Source organism: Petromyzon marinus, chromosome 5 (assembly GCF_048934315.1).
Source record: "Petromyzon marinus isolate PM22_M1 ecotype Great Lakes invasive population chromosome 5, UKy_Petmar_22M1.pri1.0, whole genome shotgun sequence".
NCBI lineage: Eukaryota > Metazoa > Chordata > Hyperoartia > Petromyzontiformes > Petromyzontidae > Petromyzon > Petromyzon marinus.
In genome coordinates this window covers 21,040,420-21,057,076 of record NC_133671.1, presented here as the reverse complement: position 1 = coordinate 21,057,076, position 16,657 = coordinate 21,040,420, and the positions used below count along the sequence as shown (strand labels likewise).

The 16,657-nt window shown below is 47.6% G+C and overlaps 1 protein-coding gene across 1 annotated transcript; it reads right to left on the bottom strand.

Annotated features, from left to right (window-relative positions):
• Positions 1–4,660: 4,660 nt before the first annotated feature.
• Positions 4,661–15,518, bottom strand: LOC116939227 (formyl peptide receptor-related sequence 4-like). The gene is made up of 2 exons (XM_032947372.2): positions 15,377–15,518; positions 4,661–10,963 (listed from the first exon to the last, which is right to left on the bottom strand). The coding sequence occupies exon 2, from the start codon at positions 10,932–10,934 to the stop codon at positions 9,696–9,698; it is 1,239 nt and encodes a 412-aa protein (XP_032803263.2). The 5' UTR covers positions 10,935–10,963; positions 15,377–15,518; the 3' UTR covers positions 4,661–9,695.
• Positions 15,519–16,657: the final 1,139 nt, after the last annotated feature.

The following is a 16,657-nucleotide window of genomic DNA, read 5'->3' as shown; positions in this document are numbered from 1 at the left end:
TTTTCGTCTGGGGTTTTGTAGCGATGATGGTACGAGCAAACGGAAAACAACACAAAATGAAAATGTGACGAGTCAGCATTTCATTGTGACTGGAGGTCAAAAGTGAATGGCATTTTGCTCCCAACTTCATTTATCCAACCACGGGGTTGTTTTTTTTTTTCAGTCGAGATACGTTTATTCAAGCCGGCGAGAACCAGTCGGAGATAACGAGACACGCATTTATCGCACGTTCGTAGCGACAATGGAAACGCGGCCTGATGGCGGCTGAGCACTTGAATCATCCCCGCCGTGAATTTTTCTACTTTGCTGAAACTCACCGGTCCATGAATTCTCTCCCTTTCTCTCTGCCCCGCTCGCAACGCCATCTCAACCCAGGTAGGTCTCTGCTACTCACCTCTGTTATCTCTCACATAGGTCTTGCGTCCTCTCTTCCACTCCCCATCGTTAGTCGAAACAAACCCATTAATCCGTCAACCATCGACTCTACCACGAGCGCAGCAGATGTCTGCACACGACGTGAGGGTATCCCATGAGGATCGTTGCCGTTAATTATTTTTATTAATGTAAATATACAGGGACTCCTCTACGTACGAACATTCGACTTACGAATTTTCAGAGATATGAACAAACCTGGTCTGTGTAAGTCCAGTTGCATGTTCGGACCCGAGAGTCGTAAGTTCAACCGCCGCGCAATAGATGGCGGAGGTGGCATCTACATCTGCAGAATGTGAAGACCAGTGGCATCTACATCTACAGGAGATTATACAACTTTTAACGCCATACCCGTGTTGAGTGTGCATACCATAAAACATGTTTGGAATCGACAGGAGTAAAGTTGGACTTACGAACAAATCGACTTACGAACATACCTATATAACCTAGATCGTTCGTAAGTAGAGGAGTCTCTGTAGGTGTAGTTTTTTTTGTTTTATTTCATTCAAGAAGTGCCCTTTGCTCGATACGTAAGCGTCACTAAAACACACTAATTACGATCGTTAAACGCGCACCATTCTGGGCCAGGTGGCAGAACCCGTCGCTGGAGGGGGGCATTGATGGCTCAGAGGCAGCCAAGGGAAGGAAAGCGCTCGAAACTGCAGGCGCTGCGCGGAGATGGGGCACGTGAAATCCGCTCGTGTGCCGGTGCTGGTTGGACGATGTACGTTATATGTGGAGCTTCTTTCGCACCGTGCGTAGCCAACAGCGCTAGCCGGAGGTGCTGGGGGAGAACAACAAACTGAACGGTAGAGAGCAGTTCGAAAGAAATTCGTTTTCAATATAGATTTTTATTTTATAAATGAGAGATCAGTTCACGTGCAGCAGTGAGATGGATCGTTCCATCGCGGTGTGGGGTGGTCTCTATCCCGCAGTGGATAGAACATGGCCGATGATTCATAATATTTCTACTGGTTTTTTTTCGTACGGCTGCTACTGCAGATGCAGAGCAACAGCTACAATTTCACACGCACGTTGTCAAGCCCAGGTAAGCAGCGGAGTTGTATGTCATCGCGGTGATGTCTCCTTCGTATTTGTGGATCGGGCACTGCGTCATTTAGACGTTGTATGGTGTCTGTTCTGGATGACCGCAGTCGCACCACTACTACTGTAAAGTTTTTACGTTTCTACGAGTGAGTCAGATATCCGCGTCTGCTGCCATGGCTCGTGCAGTGGATGCGATTTAGTGTGGACCATGAGCTTCTTGGAAGATCATAATTTTGATGGATTGTGATGAAGATTGGTTGAACACGTAAGGCTTTCGCGACCAGTATTATTCGTAATAAAGTTTTTTGGATTAGATCGCGTTATTTATAAATGTGTTGCAACCCTCCACCACCCGACACGGCCAATCAGTAAAAAATGTATCACGTTAACAAAACGACAATTAGTTACTTAGCGCAGCCTGGAAGCGTATTATTAAGTGATAAAAAAAACATTCCTTATAGAGGAATCACATACTGATTAACTGATTGCTAATCGATTATATCATTACAATACCCCCCCACCCCCGCCTCTGATCTCGAAACCTGATGGGATTCAATGATGACGTCGTTCTGCACGATTTAAGACCGGAAGCAGGCGGATGGCTTCATTACTCTGGCCAATCGTCCGAAGATGCTGGATGTAATTACCAGCGAAACGTCGTACTACTCAAATTCTAAATGTTGTGGATTCACTCTTCAAACAAACACCGGTGGCCTGAAGAAGTAAACAATTGACACATTTTTTACTGATTGGCCATGTCGGGTGGTGGAGGGTTGCGACGCATTTATACTTACACGATCTAACCCAAAAACCTTTATTTTGTGATGAGGATTGTTGATCTATTTCAAATGATTGCTAATGATGGTGACGATTATGTTTGATGATGATGATGATCCAGCGTTTGGCTTGCTTAATAAAAGTGACAGCAGCTCCTTCTCTCGGAAAACTGGAATTTGTCAACAGTCTCAGAGGTCAAAAAGCTTTAAGTTCCCCTTCGCACTGCACGATTTGGCGTCGCTCAGACCACAACGTTGCACAATGGGGGTTGTGAGATCTGTGGGTTGGTTAACGAAGGGGTGTTACATCTGATACGGTGACGTCAAAACGCGAGCCCCCCCCCCCCCCCCCCCAAACGCGGGGCCCGGGGCGGTCACCCCCGATTCGCCGTGCACCCTACGGACGGCTCTGGCCACACCCCTCACCCTTTATCTTCCCCCTCACCTACACTCCCCCCCCCCCGCCCGTGTGGCCACCCACGAGTTTAAATAAAAGTAAGTTCGACCTTGTAAATTCCCAATGACAGATTCCAATGCCAACAAAACTCATGATAAAATAGATTTTTTTTATTTCACTAGGCAAGGACCCACTGAGTGAGCTACGTACAGTGAGGGAAAACAGTATTTGATCCCCTGCTGATTTTGTACGTTTGCCCACTGACAAAGAAATGATCAGTCTATAATTTTAATGGTAGGTTTATTTGAACAGTGGGAGACAGAATAACAACAACAAAATCCAGAAAAACGCATGTCAAAAATGTTATAAATTGATTTGCATTTTAATGAGGGAAATAAGTATTTGACCCCCTCTCAATCACAAAGATTTCTGGCTCCCACGTGTCTTTTATACAGGTAACGAACTGAAATTAGGAGCACACTCTTAAAGGGAGTGCTCCTAATCTCAGCTTGTTACCTGTATAAAAGACACCTGTCCACAGAAGCAATAAATCAATCATATTCCAAACTCTCCACCATGGCCAAGACCAAAGAGCTCTCCAAGGATGTTAGGGACAAGATTGTAGACCTACACAAGGCTGGAATGGGCTACAAGACCATTGCCAAGCAGCTTGGTGAGAAGGTGACAACAGTTGGTGCGATTATTCGCAAATGGAAGAAAAACAAAATAACTGTCAATCTCCCTCGGCCTGGGGCTCCATGCAAGATCTCACCTCGTGGAGTTGCAATGATCATGAGAACGGTGAGGAATCAGCCCAGAACTACACGGGAGGATCTTATCAATGATCTCAAGGCAGCTGGGACCATAGTCACCAAGAAAACAATTGGTAACACACTACGCCATGAAGGACTGAAATCCTGCAGTGCCCGCAAGGTCCCCCTGCTCAAGAAAGCACATAGACATGCCCGTCTGAAGTTTGCCAATGAACATCTGAATGATTCAGAGGACAACTGGGTGAAAGTGTTGTGGTCAGATGAGACCAAAATGGAGCTCTTTGGCATCAACTCAACTCGCCGTGTTTGGAGGAGGAGGAATGTTGCCTATGACCCCAAGAACACCATCCCCACCGTCAAACATGGAGGTGGAAACATTATGCTTTGGGGGTGTGTTTTTCTGCTAAGGGGACAGGACAACTTCACCGCATCAAAGGGACGATGGACGGGGCCATGTACCGTCAAATCTTGGGTGAGAACCTCCTTCCCTCAGCCAGGGCATTGAAAATGGGTCGTGGATGGGTATTCCAGCATGACAATGACCCAAAACACACGGCCAAGGCAACAAAGGAGTGGCTCAAGAAGAAGCACATTAAGGTACTGGAGTGGCCTAGCCAGTCTCCAGACCTTAATTCCATAGAAAATCTGTGGAGGGAGCTGAAAGTTCGAGTTGCCAAACGTCAGCCTTGAAACCTTAATGACTTGGAGAAGATCTGCAAAGAGGAGTGGGACAAAATCCCTCCTGAGATGTGTGCAAACCTGGTGGCCAACTACAAGAAACGTCTGACCTCTGTGATTGCCAACAAGGGTTTTGCCACCAAGTACTAAGTCATGTTTTGCAGAGGGGTCAAATACTTATTTCCCTCATTAAAATGCAAATCAATTTATAACATTTTTGACATGCGTTTTTCTGGATTTTGTTGTTGTTATTCTGTCTCACACTGTTCAAATAAACCTACCATTAAAATTATAGACTGATAATTTTTTTGTCAGTGGGCAAACGTACAAAATCAGCAGGGGATCAAATACTTTTTTCCCTCACTGTAGCTCTTATTCAGCAGCGAACTGGCCACAAATGATAGCTCAAACAAAGTTGGCTTATCGTGTGGAAATGTTTAGCAGCCAAATGCTCTAAAGGCGCGATGTTGATTCTCAATGTGGAGGGAAAACCCGGAGGACCCGGAGGAAAATCGACGCGACCCCGGGGGGAGAAAGACACACGCAAATTGCAAATATGCGAACGAGTAACAATATCTATTTATTTTGGAGAAAAAAACTGTAATCAAGGAGATTTGCTAAAAACAACAACAACAAAAACTACACAGCACAACCGTGAAAACCTACACAGTAGTAAAATAATAATAACTTTTTAGAACAAAATAATCTTCAACCCAGGTGGAGGATTTGTTGAACTAACCGTTCCGTGGGGGGGGGGGGGGACCCCCCTAAGTTCGATGGCATAGAATTCCCAACTGTTTCGTTGCTGCCACCGCTCTGTGCGCTGAGTCACGCCACCAGCTGGAGCACCGCACGGGCACGGCGGCCAGTGACGATGTTGACGATGAGTCACCGGAGCAGATTTGGCAATGCCAACACCAACACGAGAAGCAGCGGCCTGTGCAGAATATTGGTACGAGACAATATGGGTTGGAGAGGAGACGCGAAGAAGAAGGATATCGTAGCAGCAGCACCAGGCCCAAACGAGTCTCGTCTTGCGGTGGCACTTCCACATTCCTATGGCGGGGTCAGTATACACACACGTATGTACGCTGAACTCCTTTCGCGCCGTACGTAGCCGACAGCGCTAAATCGCAGGCGCAATTGGACCCGCCTGTTTCGACCCCTTTGGTCGCAGCAAACGCTCTCGGGATTTTGAATTAAACGATCGCTGTCACCCGTCACGTGCGCTCCGCAGACTCCATGAGGTTCAAATTCATCTCAGACATCTTGGCAGGCATCCAATCAGGTATTGACGTTTAGCTCCATTAAGGCGCGACGCTTATTGCTCTGTCCATCGCCTCTGGGGCTCTCTCAGCACAAAACTATTCTCTTGCTCTCTCGCCTGTACTTTGCGTTTTCCAGAAATCACGGGAGTTTGCCCAACACTTTTGGTTGAATATTGATCGGAAAATGTGTGCACTTATTGGGGTATGATATCCACGCAGTTCTTTAACAAACAAAAAAATCCGTGCCTCGAGTTTTTCTGGCTGGCTATTGGCTGGGCCACCTCTCCACCCCGACGATGACCTCTGTTGTTGTGAGTGGCCGCTGCCGGCCCCTTGTCACAGAAACTATAAAACATTGCGCCGACTTCAAACGGTGCAAGGAGCTCGGAAGTTAGATGCACGATGACGAGAGTTGTGCGGACAACGAATACAGAAAACCGACCGTGGTGCATTTAAAATCCTCCTTAGTAACAGGGAAAGGGAGCTCACCCAGATCTGGGGCCCCCTCGTGAATGCCACCCCAGAGACCCTGAGTTTACTTGACTGAACTTAAAATGAGACTGACTCCCCCCCCCCACGCCCTGTTCCACCCTTCCTTCCCCGAAGAAAAGGGATCTGACGCACCACGCACCACAACGCTACGATCCTGCACGTCCTCGTTGGCTGTCTGTCCGAGCCGCGTAACCCGCTATGCACTACTCAGCTGTCGCGGAAGTTGGACAACCCACCCCCCGTGGTTGGATCAATAAAAATTAGTTACAAAATTTACAAAATATTCTTGAAATCCGAAATAAATATTGCCGTTGTTATTAAACCCACATCGCAATCCATATTATCTTCACATTTTATTATTACATTTACAAAGCTGATTACTGTACCATGTATGTATGTAGAACTTCTTTCGCACCGTACGTTGCCAACCGTGCTTGTCGGAGGTGCGGGGAGAGCGCTCCGTGTACAGGAGGGTTGTGGGAAGAGACACGAGCAATGACAGCCGTCTCTAATCACGAGTTCTCGACTCGCCCCAATATTACGAATAATCCCAGGGTTACCTCTTCATTATATTCTGCAGGATAGGCCTCCTATACTCATCTGTGAGCATCCGCCTGCAACGTCTGTCACCTAGGCTCGTAGTTTGCCCATTTTTGGTGACCCAGGTAAGCCTTGCACATTCAAACCATCCCGGCCTCTTTACGTTCTCATCCAGTTGCGCAGATAACCTCGATTTGTATGGATCGTTTGAGGCATCGAGAGGGTCTATCGCAACGTGCCACTTTCACTTTGCTTCGGTACATGCGTACGAATGTTGACCTTTTTATTCGCACCGCGCTAATCCGAGGTGCGTTCTGCTGTGAGCACGACTGCGTGTTGTGTAGTTGTGTGCGTGTGGATTCCCGTTTGTCGCACGGCAGACAAGTCGCAAAGGCAACGCACACAATCAGTATTCGCGAGATACCACGTGAAATACGTGGGGGGGGGGGGGAGGGACAAAACAATCGTCACCGTTTCAACCTACCCAGGACAACGTGGAACGTCGAGACAACGTTGGTCCAACGGTTCCAACCACATGCCAACGTTGGCCCAACGGTGGCCCAACGTTGTCATGTTTTCCACAAACCCTATCATATTTCGGTGGTATATAGTTTCTTTACATACCCTTTGTTTATGGAACACCGCAGTGTCTCTTGGCTACACTGCCGTTTTTTGATTACCCCAACCCTTTCCTTTTTTCTATGTGACAACAACGCCCCCCTGGGGTGGAACGACGTTGGCTCACGACGTTGGCTCACGACGTTGGCTCACGACGTTGGCTCACGACGTTGGCTCACGACGTTGGCTCACGACGTTGGCTCACGACGTTGGCTCACGACGTTGGCTCACGACGTTGGCTCACGACGTTGGCTAACGACGTTGGCTAACGACGTTGGCTAACGACGTTGGCTAACGACGTTGGCTAACGACGTTGGCTAACGACGTTGGCTAACGACGTTGGCTAACGACGTTGGCTAACGACGTTGGCTAACGACGTTGGCTAACGACGTTGGCTAACGACGTTGGCTAAAATCCTCTCTGCTCGCGTCTCCCGGGTCTTCACGGCACCCAGGCCTGGTCTCCGCTTCTCCCTTTGGCCATAACACCGATTATAACCTTAAAGTTGACCCTGTTCTTCCCAGTAAACATGAAACGTTGGTCCAACGTTGCGCCAACGTTGTTGCAACGTCGGTGGAACGTTGCTGCAACGTTGGTCCAACGTATCCAACCACCGCAACTTTTCATGTATACCAGCTTATTACAGGGACTCCTCTACTTACGAACGAGTTAGGTCCCAGAGGTACTGTTCGTAAGTCGATTTGTCAAGAGTGAAACTTCACTCCTGTCGATTCCAAACACGTTGTACGGCATGTACACTAAACACGGAAAACGGCTTTAAAAGTTGTGCAATCTCCTGTAGATGTAGATGCCATTGGTTCTTCACGTTCTGCAGATGTAGATGCCGTTGGTTCTTCATGTTCTGCAGATGTAGATGCCACTGGTTCTTCATGTTCTGCAGATGTACATGCCACTGATTCTTCACGTTCTGCAGATGTAGATGCCACTGGTTCTTCGCGTTCTGCAGATGTTGATGCCGTTGGTTCTTCATGTTCTGCAGATGTAGATGCCACTGGTTCTTCATGTTCTGCAGATGTACATGCCACTGATTCTTCACGTTCTGCAGATGCCACTGGTTCTTCACGTTCCACAGATGGAGATGCCACTGGTTCTTCATGTTCTGCAGATGAAGATGCCACTGGTTCTTCATTTTCTGCAGATGTAGATGCCGCTGGTTCTTCAAGTTCTGCAGACGTAGATGCCACTGGTTCTTCATGTTCTGCAGATGTAGATGCCACTCGTTCTTCACGTTCTGCAGATGCCACTGGTTCTTCACGTTATACAGATGTAGATGCCACTGGTTCTTCACGTTCTGCAGATGCCACTGGTTCTTCACGTTCTACAGATGGAGATGCCACTGGTTCTTCATGTTTTGCAGATTCCACTGGTTTTCACGTTCTACACATGTAGATGCCACTGGTTGTTCATGATCTGCAGATGTAGATGCCACTGGTTCTTCACGTTCTACAGATGTAGATGCCACCGGTTCTTCACGTTCTGCAGATGCCACTAGTTCTTCACGTTCTACACATGTAGATGCCACTTGTTTTTCCTGCTCTGCAGATGTAGATGCCACTGATGCTTCACGTTCTGTAGATGTCACTGGTTCTTCATGTTCTGCAGATGCCACTAGTTCTTCACGTTCTACACATGTAGATGCCACTGGTTCTTCAAGTTCTACAGATGTAGATGCCACTGGTTCTTCACATTCTGCAGATGTAGATGCCACTGGTTTTTCACGTTCTATAGATGTAGATGTCACTGGTTCTTCACGTTCTGCAGATGTAGATGCCACTGGTTCTTCACGTTCTGTAGATGTAGATGTCACTGGTTCTTCACGTTCTGTAGATGTAGATGTCACTGGTTGTTCACGTTCTGTAGATCGAGATGCCACTGGTTCTTCACGTTCTCTAGATGCCCCTGGTTCTTCAGGTTCTGTAGATGTCACTGGTTCTTCACGTTCCACAGATGTAGATGCCACTGGTTCTTCACGTTCTGCAGATGTAGATGCCACTGGTTCTTCACGTTCTGTAGATGTAGATGCCACTGGTTCGTCACGTTCTGCAGATGTATATGTCACTGGTTCTTCTCGTTCTGCAGATGTAGATGCCACTGTTTCCTCACGTTCTGTAGATGCCACTGGTTCTTCATGTTCTACAGATGTAGGTGCCATCACGACTATCTATGGCGCGGCAGTTGAACTTACGACTCTCGGTCCGAACAGGCAACTGGACATACGGGGACAGGTTTGTTCCTATCTCTGAAAGTTCGTAAGTCGAGTGTTCGTAAGTAGAGGAGTCTCTGTGTTCCTCAAACCATAAGCTTAAACCGTAGCATCCGAGTCTAACTCTTACCCTTTCCTTAACTCCTCATGAAAAACCGTTAGATGCAAAAATACATTGTTTTTATCATCACCACCATCATGGCCGCCACCACCGCCTCAATAATCCTCAATCATGGTGTTTGTCATCATAATTGTCACTATCACCACTACCACCATCATCATCATTATCACGACCATCATCGTCAATCATCATCACCACCAATTGCAGCAGCAATCCTTCATATCATTCAGTAGAAGCGAGCTTGTCAAACAAACAACACCCAGGGGCGTCGATTTGAGATGAAAACAAATCGAATTTTCGTGGTCGCAGATCCCTCACGGTGGCCACCCCTACACCCGTTCCTCCTGTACCAAGGCAACCCGCGTCCCGTCAACGCGGCCGCCCTCTGCGTTACCATTGGAGTCACTGCTGATGTTGGTGCTGACCACGTCGGTGCTGACGATGGCGATGTCGGCGAGATCCTGCGACTGCGCCGTGGGTCCGCTCCTGCTCTCCTGCCCCGAATCCAACGGCTCGTGGTCTCTGAACGCGTTCTCGATGGCGGCGACGAGCGAGCGCCTGAACCGGGCTTTCAGATCCGAGCCGCTGAACACGTAGAGGATCGGGTTGATGCAGCTGTTGATGAACGCGAATCCCAAGATCACGGGGTCTGCCCATTCTGCCACCCTCAACAAGCCCTCGTCGTCCTGAACGTAGGAGGCGGCTTCCAGCAGTCCGATGGCGTGGTACGGCGCCCAGCAGACGAAGAAGGCCACGACCACGGCCACGATGATTCTGAACGAGTTGCCGCGACGCGATTTGTCTACGCGCCGCAGCCTCGCCCCGATGCGACAGTAGCAGAAGATCATGACGGCGTAAGGAACGGCGAAGCTCGCCACGAAGGAAATCCCGATGGCGGTCAGCATGTGCCGCGTGTGCTCGCGGGCATCGTCGCTGTAGCCGCTGTAGCAGTAGACGAGGCCTTCGTCCGACGCGTCCAAGTTGGAGAAGATGAGAGGCGGCAGGCTCAGCAGCAGGGCGAGGACCCACACGGCCAGGCAGAGCCACCGGGCCAAGCGCAGGCGACGCAGGGGCAGCGAGGACACGGGGTGCAGGAGAGCGGCGTAGCGGTCGAGGCTGATGAGGGTCAAGAAGTAGATGCTGGCGTTCATGTTCACGGCAAGGGTGAACCACACGAGTTTGCACGCGGCCGCCCCAAGCACCCACTGCGCTTCCATGTAGACGGTGACAATGACCAGGGGGATCTGCATCACGAAGATGAAGTCGGCGATGGACAGGTGCAGGAAGAAGAGGGTCACCACCGTGCGCTTCATCTTGAAGCCCAGGATCCAGATGACCAAGAAGTTGCCGATGCTGCCCAGGACGAAGACAATGATCAAGATGGTTATGGCCGAGTACTTTAAGGTGTCGGTGCTGGTGGAGGTTTCCGGCGTCTTGTCCGTGCTTTTGGAGAGCCGGGTCACGATGGTTTGAGAGGTGTTCCAGGCGACGGAGTTCCAGACAGTGGTCGTGTTGAACTGCGGTGTCGGAGAGAAAGAGGAGCTCGGGAGATGGGTGGTTGTGGCCATCCTGATGGGATGAGCGACTGTGCAGTGCTCTGCAGGAGGATATTAACAACATCATCATCATCATCAATCATAGCAATCACCATACAGATGCAACACTTTGAGTCAGATTATTCTCATCATTAGTATCTTCTTCATCTTAATGTACCCGTACAGCCCTTTTGTCAAACCACTGCTGAAAGTGGGGGCCTGCCCATGTGCTTGCTGGTCGTGGCGGTTCTTGCCACCATACTTCACCAAGCTAGTCAATGCGGGTTGGTGACTACGGTGAGCATAGATGTGGACGCTTAGAAATAGAGCACTGTGCACAACCTATGGACTGGGCAACGTTGCATTGCCCTCCGTTGCCCGCCGGGTGATAACCTCGGTCGGTAGTTTTCAACTGGGGTGCGCGTAACCCCGGCGGGTACGTGAGGTCTCGTCACGGGGTTACGTGAGGTCTCGTCGTGGGGGGTACGTGAGGTCTCGTCACGTGGGGTATGCGAGGTCTCGTCGCGGGGGGTACGTGAGGTCTCGTCACGGGGGGTACGTGAGGTCTCTTTACGGGGGTACGTGAGGTTTCGTCACGGGGGGGTACGCGAGGTCTCGTCACGTGGGGTATGCGAGGTCTCATCGCGGGGGGTACGTGAGGTCTCGTCACGGGGGGTACGTGAGGTCTCGTCACGGGGGGTACGTGAGGTCTCGTCACGGGGGGTACGTGAGGTCTCGTCACGTGGGGTACGTGAGGTCTCGTCACGGGGGTACGTGAGGTCTCGTCACAGGGGGGTACGTGAGGTCTTGTCACGGGGGTACGTGAGGTCTCGTCACAGGGGGGTACGTGAGGTCTCGTCACGGGGGGTACGTGAGGTCTCCTCGTGGTGGTACAGCGAGAAAAAATCGTGTAATGGTGGAACAATAATACATTTGTTATTGTGCCTTTTAAAATAGAATACACATACTGTACTAGATTTGAAGCTTTCGTGACTGCAAGGATCCATACTCTTTGGTTCTATTCGGTAAAGTCACGTAGGTAAAAAATAAATCAACAAAAATCACGACGTTTTGGCCACAACACAAGCGGCCTTCATCAGGTGAAGGGACCAGACTGTCTCGAGGACAGCGCTGGAGTGAACACAGCTAAGCTCAGACCGCGACCTTTAAGCTGTGTGAGAGGAATCAAGGTGCCTTGACAAAGGAATTAGCATAAAAATTAGCATTTCATTGGCGGACTTAGCATGATGAAAGGTGAACATGTGCAGGTCGGCGAGGGGGGGAGGTGTGAAAGGGAAGAAAAGGGAAGCATGAAAGTTTGGGGTACCATTACTTGAAAAAATATACTGTACCATTGAAAATGAGTTTAATGTTTGGTTCGATTTAGAACATCTTTCCAATGGTTGCTTAATTTGAGACCATCTTCTCGGTTGAAATTGTGTCTGTGTTTGTAAATCTGAATTGCCTTCTGAACAAATCTCTGACAAAAAACCCGTGGGTTTTCAAAGAACCTTGGTATCGGAGAAAATGATATTGTGATCACCCACAGCGTTGTAACAGTGATCAGCTACGGCAGAAGAAATCGTCCTGCCGTGTTTCAAATATGATTTGTGCTCGCGAATTCGGTCAGAGACATGTCGCTTCGTCTCCCCGATATAGCAGTCACCGCAGGTACAACTCAATTTGTAAACCCCGGGGTACTGTAAGTCAGGAATGACATATTTCACGGATGGAATCAGATCACGAATTTTGTGTACTGTATTGAACCGGACCTGGATCTTGTGTTTGTTTAGAATTTTGGAAATCTTTTTAGTGACGCCTGCTATATATGGTAGTGTGATGGTTTTGACTGGAGTATCAAGTGGTTGTTTCTGTATGGAGGGAGAGACAGCTTGGCGGATGGTACGGTCAGAGTATCCATTCCTTTTGAGGGCCAGGTGTACATGTTTTAATTCACTGGTCAGGTGGTTTTGGTCCGAAATGCAATGAGCCCTATGGTATAAAGTTTTGATGAGAGAATTCTTTTGAGCTGGGTGGTGGTGGGAATCAGGTTTCAAGTAGGAATCTGTGTTGGTGGGTTTCCTCTCTGTTTGAGAGGAGACCTGATGGCTCATTGGGGCATTCTGTCTACAGGAAACCCACCCACACAGATTCCTACTTGAAACCTGATTCCCACCACCACCCAGCTCAAAAGAATTCTCTCATCATAACTTTATACCATAGGGCTCATTGAATTTCGGACCAACACCACCTGACCAGTGAATTAAAACATCTACACCTGGCCCTCAAAAGGAATGGATACTCTGACCGTACCATCCGCCAAGCTGTTTCTCCCTCCATACAGAAACAACCACTTGATACTCCGGTCAAAACCATCACACTACCATATATAGCAGGCGTTACTAAAAGGATTTCCAAAATTCTAAACAAACACAAGATCTAGGTCCGGTTCAATACAGTACACAAAATTCGTGATCTGATCCCATCCGTGAAGGATGTCATTCCTGACTTACAGTACCCCGGGGTTTACAAATTGAGTTGTACCTGCGGTGATTGCTATATCGGGGAGACGAAGCGACATGTCTCTGACCGAATTCGCGAGCACAAATCAGATTTGAAACATGGCAGAACGAATTCTTCTGCCGTAGCTGATCACTGTTACAACGCTGTGGGTGATCATGATATAGTCTTCTCCGATACCAAGGTTCTTTGCAAACCCACGGGTTTTTATCAGAGATTTGTTCACGAGGCAATTCAGATTTACATACACAGACACAATTTCAACCGAGAAGATGGTCTGAAATTAAGCAACCATTGGAAAGATGTTCTAAACCGAACCAAACATTAAACTAATTTTCAATGGTACAGTATATTTTTTCAAGTAGTGGTACCCCAAACTTTCGTGCTTCCCTTTTCTTCCCTTTCACACCTCCCCCCCTCGCCGACCTGCACATGTTCACCTTTCATCATGCTAAGTCCGCCAATTAAATGCACATTTTTTATGCTAATTCCTTTGTCAAGGCACCTTGATTCCTCTCACAGTTTAAAGGTCGCGGTCTGAGCTTAGCTGTGTTCACTCCAGCGCTGTCCTCGAGACAGTCTGGTCCCTTCACCTGATGAAGGCCGCTTGTGTTGTGGCCAAAACGTCGCGATTTTTGTTGTTTTATTTTTTACCTACGTGACTTTACCGAATAGAAACAAAGAGTACACATACTGTACTACGATTATTGATTCTGCCCCGGCTTTTTGTCCAAATACCAAGACGTGCTCTAAGTGTGTACTTTTGCAACTTGACTGTATGTACTTTATCTATCTATATTTAACGGGCGCCACTGTCACGTGATGTCATCTTCCTCGCCTGGTATGCAGGAGGTCGTCGGTTTGATGCTGACGATGACGCCTGGTGTACATTTGGAGTTTGCATGTTCTCTCTTTCCCCGTGGTTGCGTGGATTTTTTTTCCCCGGGCCCTCCAATTTCTCCCCCCACGTTTGGAATGAACATGGGTTTAGATTATTTGGCTGCTAGAAATTAACACATAAGGTAGCTACTGAGAATCAGCTCTATAGCTCAGTGGGGGCTTACAGCACGATGTGCTAATCGCTGCACCACCGCTCCCACCTCCCATGGTATTCGCATGCGTATTCCCATAAAATAGTGCAGATATGATGACAAACTAATAGCTAAACAAATACATTCAAGGACAGTGCATATTATTATCAGAGTTGTCTCTTTTGTTTGCATTTTGACTGCTTGTGTTGTGGTTATTGTAAACATGATGCCTTGAATAAAGGTGTCAGTTTTTGTGCCAGTTAAAAGGGTAAAACCTATTACTATATACAGGGTGCTACAAAAATGTGTTAACACTTAAATGCGACTATCATTTCTAATGGGAAAAGAACGGATAAACCCCTTTAACATGATAACAAGTGTAATATTAATAGCTTCAAAAAGTCAAAGAGTCTCCACCTTGTTCGCCATCGTTGTCAACACGTGGCCTGGAATCTTCTCCAGGTGATCTCCAGAGCCCAGGGGCACATTTCTTGCGGTATTGTTGCAAATTCTCAGAAGCGTTGACATTTTTTTTAAGCACACTGTATTATGAGTCAAGAATTAGATGCATCCTTGAATAGACCACAGTAGATTCCTACGGTCACGATACGTGCATTGCCAGGGAATCGTTTGCGCACTGCGCCTCCAATGCAGCCGCCTGTGTTGTATTCAGGGCCGCGGCTGCAATACGTGGCATCTGAAACTGTCCTGGCCTCCAACACCCCCCCTCCTCCTCCACTTAATTTGCACTAAGCCACATCGACCAGTGCGGTGAAGTATAGGTCAACCAATCTCTGTGACCGACACGGCTTGTCGAGGCCATCATCGACAGCAGTGGATTGACAGAACACGTGTTAATTATTACTGCTGCTGTTGTTATTATGATGATGTTGCACGTGTATATGCTACTCGAGTAAAACTTACCAGTCCGTGAATCCTCTCCCTTCTTCTCTCTCTCTCTGTCGGGCTCTCACTCCGTCTCGACCCAGGTCGCTCCCACTTCTTCTCTTCTCCGTCACGAGGTTCTCTCTTTCCTCTCTTACGCTTCCCGTGTTTCCGCCACCAAACCCAACATCACAGTCACCCCCATCCACCCACCCCCGCCTCTGCATCTGTTACCGCAACGGATGCCTGCAACGACGCGGCTGTTTTGACAAATCCTGAGATGATGTTACAATTGTAGTCGTGCGTATGATGATGACGGGGGTAGCAATGTGTTCAGAAGCTAATTGCCAATGGTGAGGTCTGCCAGTTACGACGAGAGGACTTCTAGAGAGAGAGATAGAGAGACAGAGCCATTGCAGTTACGAATAAATTAGATAATAAAAGCACGCTTTTCAATGCACACACTTTTATTTGCACTCAAAAGTAGAAAACTATTTTTTTTTTGCCCAGAATTAATCAAATTTGATGTGCTGAATAAAAGTGGGTGGCTTGCATAAATAAACTTAAACATATCTAGAGGAAACAACTACTTTTATTCAGCACATTACATTTTTATCAGTTCTGGGGTGCAAATGAAAGTGTGTGCATTGAAAAGCTTTCTTTTTACCATGTGAATCTTATAAAAATGTTCATATATGTATGCACATTTTGATCCTAAGGCGCAGGACAGGGCAGCATGGGGAAGGTTGGCAAGGACATTGGACCCCACATGAGTGGGACAGATGCGTGGAAGAAGATCTCAATCCATACTCCAGACAAGAACAATAGTTCATTATTGTCCGGATAATTCTAATATATTTTAAATAGTGCAATGAAAAAATTAAGTAAAAAAACACGAAAAGGCCCAGGATTTGCAGGACCTGGACCAGTTATTTAAATGAAATCTTGAATTGGCACGCGAGACGATGAGTCTGTGTACAACATTTCAGCTCGTTAGGCTTCGTAGATCCGAAGATATTAAGCGTCAATGATTTGAAAGAATATAAACAGACAACAGGGGAAGTTGAATAAAAGTGTGTATATAATAATAACATTGCTCCTGTCTACGACATGAGCAATAAGGGCGATGTTGTTGAAGTTGCAAAGTAAAGTTAGATGCACTTTAAAAAAAAATATGTTTATAAAGATCGCAGCGGGAAACGAGTTATTACCGTCAGATAAGTATCATATCATTAAAATAATTACTCAACTGCACTAAATATACCGACGATCGCTAAAGTAAATAATCGTGCGCAGGGCACGTCGTGGATAGAAGGGATG

What these genes read in the sequence shown, in the direction of transcription:
- LOC116939227 (XM_032947372.2), bottom strand. Translation starts at nt 10,934, where the DNA reads ATGGCCACAACCACCCATCTCCCGAGCTCCTCTTTCTCTCCGACACCG.